Source organism: Apaloderma vittatum, unplaced genomic scaffold (genome assembly GCF_000703405.1).
Source record: "Apaloderma vittatum isolate BGI_N311 unplaced genomic scaffold, ASM70340v1 scaffold35001, whole genome shotgun sequence".
Taxonomy (NCBI): domain Eukaryota; kingdom Metazoa; phylum Chordata; class Aves; order Trogoniformes; family Trogonidae; genus Apaloderma; species Apaloderma vittatum.
Window position 1 is genome coordinate 9,263 of NW_009697987.1, and position 7,910 is coordinate 17,172.

The window sequence follows — 7,910 nt, forward strand, 5'->3', positions numbered from 1 at the left end:
TTGATCTTGGCTTGTCTCAGCTCATCCCAATAACAGCGATTTATATCCCAGCAGCTTCTTATGAGCTATAATCTCTTTCTTTTAGTAACTTTAACTGTAAGTAGAGAATTTTCCAGCAGTGTGGTGGAATTCGCTATCCTTTGGTAAGCTGCTGCAAAAAGTTATCTTAGTCTTAGGGTGTACGTGAATTGGGTGGTTGTAAAGATGAATGTATTTTGGTTTTAGCTTGAATATATTTCTAATTATCTAATTATCTGATTATGGGATTGTCAGGTGGGTGAGAGTCTGGAGCAGTTTCTTTACTGGTCTTCTGGCTTGACACATTCTTTTGGCTTCTAGTTTCAATGTTCTGACCAGTGTTTCCTCCATCTGTTCTTGTTTGGTGTTTTCCTTATCTTGACTGGCTTTCTTTAGTCTCTGTAAGAAAAGCAATGTCCTGTTTCTGTGGTTGTTCTGGTAGTTTCTTTCTGTGTCATCTTGTTTTGATTACATCTTGCCTGAACCTGGGTTGTATTCAGTATACTAGATCAGGTCTTGGTCAGATTTAAGGCTTCTACACTCGTGGCCATCGGGGATGGCTTTTTTAGCTGATAAGCACCCACTCTGCTCTATGTCCCTTGTCAACTCGCACGAGCATGCTTGCTCTAGTGCAGCTCAAGCACCGTGGGTGTTTGCCAAAATTGATCATTTGTGAAACCAAAGTGAGAGTATACCTGTGACCTACCTGAATGTATTTGTTGTCTAGATAGCATCAATCCTCGTTGCTAATCTCATCTCTCTTCCTCTCTCTGCAGAGCGACTGGCATTCCAGTGAAGGAAAGGGTGAAAGTATCCCAGAACTGGAGGCACGGACGCTGCCGGAGGGAGACAGTCCTGAAATGGAAATGCAAGCAAGTGACTTCTTTCTCTCCTACTTTGTTATATATCAGCTTCTGCATGGCCTTGGGTTTGTGTCTGTGCCCTGAAATGTGTCCTGCTCCTTGTGATCCATGGGTTCTTACAAGTGATGTCGCTGGCCTGCTTTGGGTGTTGCTGGGTAACTAGAGTTACTGTTTTGCCCTAAGGATTCACTCAGAGTAGAGAGTTCCTTTCTTAATAAGAGCTTGAATTTGACATGGTTTTGATCTGCGCAGTTCTAGTTGGATTTAGCAATCTTTATGACAGATTTCAAACTGTTATGTTCTTATGAATTGGGGTGTACCGTGAGCAATTTTCTGTCCTGCTCTCACAATGAACATATCTTGATCCCAAACGTGGACTTATGTTTTCCCTCAAAATGTGTCTCCTGTGCTTCATCCTGGCCTCTAGTTTTAATGCACAAATCTAAAATGCTAATTGCCATTCTCCTAGCTTAAGCTTCTTCATTCTCATACCTTATGCTTCTCTCCTTCACTAAAAAAACCCATAGATTTGACATTTGTGAGAGAAGATCATAGTTAAATTCTTGCTCACAAAGGTATGCTCAGCTTCCAAAGCAAAGGTCTCTTGTCTGAACAGCACATCTACATTTTTCAGCCTTCATATCATCAGACTGAATGAAAAAGTAGAAAGACTGTGGTTTGTTAGCTGCTGAAGAACAGGGACCTGCTACTGAGCTTTCATGCCTTTTTGTGCTGTGTAGATTGAAATGGTGGGTAATGTGCTTGTGCTTGTCTAAAGTTCTGGGAACAGCTGTAACGAGCAGAGTGGGGTTTGGTGCGGGTTGTATACCTGCCTTTGAAGTGCTTGCAGCCATCTGTGAAGACAGGCTCTGTGGATATTAGAGATCATTACTAAACCAGCTTCCCAAGTGAAAAGGCAAAGACCAATTTAATGAGGCCACCATCCAAATGGCATCCTCTAATTTTAATTTATCCTGCTTCAAATTTGTTACTTCTCCTTATGAAAAAGCCATACAAAAAGGTAAAAAGCTAAACTGCAGCAGGAGAGCCACAGAAACTGGCCGTAGTCTAGGTAAGCTGGATATTCACTTGCTTTTAGAAGACTGCGTAGGAGTGGAGGAAGGAAGGGGAAATCAAAGCCTGCCTAAAACCAAAGCTGCTTCCCCAAAGATGCCTCTTATTTTTCCCATACTTATGATCAAGTTCCAGTTGAAAATTATAACCTATGCTCAACCACTTTGTCAATGTGACTAAAAACCTGTTATTGGAGATGAATGCAGGCAAGCAGGAACCTTTTATCTAATAAGCAATCTTGTCCTCTTCCTTGTTTCTAGCTCCTCATTGTGATGTTATGAGGTGCGGCTGTGAGTAATGGCTCTGCTGACACAGAAAATCAGGACCTCTGAGGATGAATGATTTGTAAAAAAGAGGGAGATGAGTTTTTATGAGAAGCCCTCTGCTTTCAAAACAGTTTGTTCTTGAATAGTTTGAAAACTGAAAGGCTGCTCTGTGGAAAGGCTCTGGTTTTGCTCGATGATTGCATGGGTATTGGTGCACTTGACAATAACTGCAGACAATTTCACACATCCATGCTCCAAAGGACATGAGCCCCGGGTCTCTTTGTATCTGGCCTTGCCATATCCAGAAGGCCTATTTGCTGATTCTCTAGTGGCTGCACCAAAGCAGAGAATCAGATCTTGAGTGCAAAAGCAGAGAATCAGGTCTTGAGCAAAGAGCTCGCTGCCTAAGTGTGCATTGTAGCCTGTTCTGTTTTCTGTACTTTGTTTTTATTTCAAGAATGAATAAACTTCTTGTGATGACATACTTCATTCAGACATTGCTTAACTGTCTCCTCAGTCTTGTAGGATGTGAAGCATATCTTCCACTTGTAACTTCAATCTTCAAAATACTTTGGGAAGGCTCCTCTAGCAGTCTACTGCTCTTGGCCTTGAACCTGTCTTTAGGAACCTGCCACTGTCCTTTAGATAGAAAGGGGCAGAAAGGGTGTATGAGCTCTTTGGAAAGACAGGCAACAGAAATCAAGAGGTTGCTGTGCAGTTGCCTTTGGCTCAGCATGGGAGAGGTGTGAATGCAGGAAAGTACCTCCTCCACGTGATAAGCACAAAGTTCTTGCGTAGCCTTGGACTTACCCTGCTGCTTTACTATCAGCATACAGAGAATGCCGGAGGTGGAGAACTTTGTCTGTAAGATGTGTGTTATTTGATGTGACCCGTTCTCCTGCTCAGATGCGTGTGAAACAGTGGCAGCTTTGTGGTCTCTGCTGGGCATCAGCAAATAATGTGCAGGATCAAGACTGACTGTTTGCACCAGCAGCCTCATGTTGAAGGCTCTGTTAGAAATGCTCGGCATAGCTCGCAAATGCCTGATAGTCTGGTTTCCTAAGAAGTACAGGGCTCATGAAGAGGGGTTAGAGAGCCTTAAGTATTTCCTGTCTAAACTCACTAGATTCTTGGTCATCTTCTTTCAGAGATGTCATGCTTCCTTTTCCTCAGCTTTGGTTAGAAAAATGCCAGCAATGTGATCTGCTTTGTTTGGTGCTGGAGAAGCTTCACTTCTTAGCTGTGCCACTATATTAAGCCCTGCTTTTGCAAGTGACCAACTCCAACTTGACAGTTTTCTGGAGTGGGCATTTGCCTTTGTTGATGTGTTCACATATGTAATCTTTCATTTTTCTTTTTTTTTTAATGTGTGAGGTTGTTTTGTTTTGTTTTCCTCTCCCCACTCCTGCATCCCCCCAACCTGCTATCTGTTTGCAGTTTGATGCCCTGGGTGGAGCTGGATGGCGACTATCTCTACCTGTCTCAAGCGGAGAACATCCAGGCTTACCGGCTCTGTCCAGAGGGTGCAGGTTTGCAGCGTCACCCCCAGGCTATCTTCTCTGGCCACCAGGAGGACGTATGTCGCTTTGTTCTTGTCAACTCCAACATCGTCAGTGGAGGGGGGTAAGTTGGATGAATGAGGGAGCCTGAGGAGTGGCAGTGAAGTTGGAAGGTTTTGTGTAACTCCAACCCAGAGCGGAGATGTCAGTCTTCCTACACAGTGTCCTCATGATTGGCTGTGTTCAACTGTTGCTGCTTTCTCTTATGATTTGGTTCTGTCCTGAAGAAACTTCTACTACAGCAGTGGAGGAGCTGACTCTCATGTTGTTGACCTTATAAAGTATCCTTTTCTCTTTCGAACCTGTGTAGATGTCCATAGGACTGTTGAATTAGGATTGACTGATCAGGCAGTCCTGACCAATGTGCAGTTTTTATTTCTTTCCCTGTTAGAGTTGAGGTGGCTAGAATTTGTTGTAATATTCGGAACTACTGGTTAACTGGGACCACAGTGGTGCATAAAGCTTTCTAGAGACAAGTATAGGCTTATTAGACCTACTGATGTAATTGTGGCGAGGGGGAAAATTGCCAGGCATTCCAGCACACACACACTTCTCCAGTTAATTTTGCATTTGACTGGCCTTTTTCAATTACAGAAAATGACAGAAGAGTTATTTATGAAGTTTTAGCTATTCATATACACAGCACTTAAGCACAGAATTGGGACATGCAAGCATGGCTCTCTGCCTTGGATACCTTGAGACTCTCTTCTGTGAATTGTAGCCCACAACACAGGTGAAAATGAAGGCAGTGACACTACAGTAACTCTGTTGGTTGTTGATTCAAAGCACAATACCGTGCACAGCTGCTCTAAAATGAATGAAAAGCTGAGGCTTGGACATGGGTGGGAATGACCTCTCACTTGTTCCCCTACTCGAGCCATTCAGCATCCAGCCAGGATTTCTGACAAGCTCAAAGCAGTAGGAGGAAGAATGGTTACTCTGCTAGTTTCTGCAGCTTAACAAAAAGTGAAGGGTAAAAAGATAGGAAAATTTTCATGTGCAGCATGTCAGACTTTGACTAGCCAGATGTGAGACTGCAAGAGAGCAGGTGATGTGTGAGGAGTGGAGCATTAATAGTGCTGCATGAATTTCAGCTCCCGCGAGAGATCAGTCCTAGTCTTTTGTGGCACCCCTAAGCACTAATGGAAGGTGCATGTCCAAGGGAGATGCAGCCGATACAGACTCTCTGCCTGGGGATTTGTTTTTCAGAGATGGAAATATTGTCCTTCACAAGATCCATGGCTCCTACAGCGTCAAGTTCTCTGCGCATGAACAGGAGGTGAACTGCGTGGATTTCCAAGGTGGCCTCATTGTCAGCGGCTCTCGGGACAGAACAGCGAAGGTGAGCTGTGATGTCCTAGCAGCTGCAGGTGCTGCTGCAGAGGTGACCTCTGAGGTCTCGTGCCATGAATGTTTAAGTGTCAGCAGAACTGCTGTGAGCCCCGTCTTGTATGTCTGCAGGAGGAGTGCTGGATATCTCGATGTAGGCTTATGTCTCTGAAAAGATGTTTGCTGTGCCAAGCGTTTAAGAAAGCAATTTGGCAGTACTTTACCACATCAGCTGCTGGTTTAAACTAGGAAGTGCAGAAGGCAGCAGCTGATGTTTTGCTTATTTCACTGTATGTCTGTGTAACACTGCAGTGGAGATCCATGATGGTTTTTCTGAAGTTTGCTGTGTGTAGCTCAAGCACATTCTTGCTTTGTGGTGCAGTGCTGCTTCGCATGCCGTCTGTTGTATATTTGATCTCTAAGTGATACAGTGATGTGTATTCCAAATCTGTGGGGTTGTGTGTTTGTTTATTTGTGGGTTTTGGTGTTTGCTGGGTTTTTCGTTTGCTTTTTTGTGGTTTTTTTTTGTGTGTAGTTCTTGGTTTGCATACCGTGAGTGAAGTTAAGACTGAATACTTTTAGCTCTCATTTTTCTCTTCCAGTTGGCATCACTGAATCCTGTCACGTAATTTTTGGCAATTTCTTTTTGAGGCAGGACCTTGTTGAGTTTTGTCCTTCTGCAAATGGTTGGCAGTGTTATTCGTATGTGGACCTGGAGAGTTGTTCTCCTGAGCTGTAACCAGCTCTTGTTTTAGTAACTTCAGAAACTCCATATAGGTGTTTTGCCCTTGTCCTGCTAGCATGCTACAGAACCTGTAGTGTCTTCACAACCACTTAATTTATTGTTAGAAGTGCTTGCTCCATGTTGGAAACTTTGGCTGTTGCTCCAGGTAGAGTGATGAATACTCTTGGTTCCTTGCATGTGTCGCAGAGTGTTGATGGAGGCGAGAGGAACAACTGCTATTCCTGTTTTGTGAGAGTGGAAGTTGGAGCAAAGAAAGACTTAAATGTCTCTTTGAGGGTTTGCAGGAAGTGTGTGGTAACGGGTAACTGACGGGCTGCTGAGCAGCATGACCCGATCTATTCTTGTTGGTCCCTCTGTATGGGTGTACTTCTGGTAGAATCCCTTCCAAGTAGAGCGGTGTTCAGGTGCAAAGGGGACTGCTGGGGATGCTGCTCACATTGTGAGAGTGAGGCCTTGATGCTGCTTTGTCTTGTACTTGGGCAGGGCTGCTCTTCTCTGTTCTGTGGAGCCTCTTTGCTGGGAGAGTGCCTTTTTGCTGGCTTTGTTGGCAGCCGGAGGACAGACCTCCCCGACCTTGGGAACAAATTCCTGAAGGCCAGAGGGGAAGTGAAGCCTGTTTTTCTTGGAGCTAGTGTGAGATCTTGCCCACTCAGTGCTCCCCACAGCAGAGGCTCTAGGGATGTTACTCTCTTACTTTTTATCGTTTCTTTTGTAGGCTGCCTTGTTTGCGTGCACAAGGCTCTTGGGAGGGTGGAAGGGAATCCCTACCAGCCTTTTAAAGGGGCTCTAAGTGTCTAAGCTATTGAGGGCTCTGCTGAGTGTTGATTAGGACTAAGCCCTGAAGAGCTGCTAATGTACATTCCTGTGTGATAGGCACCAGATAGCGTGCTCTGAGCAATATTTTTAACCTGTAGGAGATAGGGATGCCTTAAAAGAGTTAAGCTTTTCTGCTGCTTTTGCTGACACTAGGTGCTAAATTCCCCGCTGACAAGAATAGCCTGCAATCCTGAGCATTATCGACAAACAAACAAATAGGGCACTCCCAGCTTTGAAGTCCTGAAGTGAAGCATTGGGGGTTGGTTACAGAGAACTGGGGGGCTCAGGTCCTGCGGGCCAAGAATGAAGGCAAGGTGGAGAAAATGAAGGCCACTAGCAGAGTCCCCAGCAAGAATCTGGAGGGACTTTATTACCATACAAAACAAGAGGGGTCTGTGCGGTGAACTGGTGAAAGGGGATGTGCATGTATGCGCTGGTGGGGAAGGGAAGAGATTCTCTCACATTGTTGGTGAGCAAGAGGGGCCTGTTTGAAAATAGACTGTGGTACACTTAAGAATCTTGGTTGAAAGGGGATAGGTTTATAGAAAAACTATTTTACAGGGTAGCAAATTATTAATTTTATATATAAATATGAATGGAAGTTTTTCAGGATGGTACCAAGACTTCCCACACTGTTCAGGAGAAGAGCGGAGATTTGATCAAATCTCACTTCTTGTTTATTTAACTACAGAAGATAAGCCTCTGAGTGCTGCCCTGGGGAGCATGTGGTGATGAGGGTGGCTCTCTAATGCCAGGGAGATGGAAGGTCATACTCATAAATTGAATCTTTGTGTATCTTTTAAGTGCTTGTTTCTGCCAGTGACTGAAGGCGCTGCTCCTCAAAATATAAGTAATGGGAATTCAGGGAGAGGATCTCGGGGCAGGCGAGCATGGCAGTTTTGGCAGCCCTTCCAGCACATTAGCCGTGTGTATCCAACCTTCTGCACCTTCTGGGTGATGTGGCATAACGTGCATCTCTCTCCTTAGGTTTGGTCCCTGTCCGTGGGCAGAGTTGGGCAGTGTCTACATACAGTGCAGACAGACGATCGAGTGTGGTCCATTGCTATCAGCCCATTACTAAGGTAACTGAGATCTCTTTTTTTCCCGATTTCCACTAGAGAGAAGTAAAGGAGTTGGATGGGCTGTGTGTCCACAGATCTCTCCAATGCACCAGTGTGATACTTCAGGGACTTGATTTGGATGAAAGCTGACCAGGTGTTTCTACCTGCAGCAGGAGCTC

General features: G+C 44.7%; 1 protein-coding gene across 1 annotated transcript; it reads left to right on the forward strand.

Annotated features, from left to right (window-relative positions):
* Positions 1 to 794: 794 nt before the first annotated feature.
* On the forward strand, positions 795 to 7,752 carry LOC104280253 (F-box/WD repeat-containing protein 4-like; the record flags this gene model as incomplete). The annotated part of the gene is made up of 4 exons (XM_009877838.1): positions 795 to 890; positions 3,659 to 3,844; positions 4,990 to 5,122; positions 7,658 to 7,752. Coding segments are annotated over 4 exons (510 nt in total), but the record flags the coding sequence as incomplete, so codon positions are not given.
* Between the last annotated feature and the right edge of the window lie 158 nt (positions 7,753 to 7,910).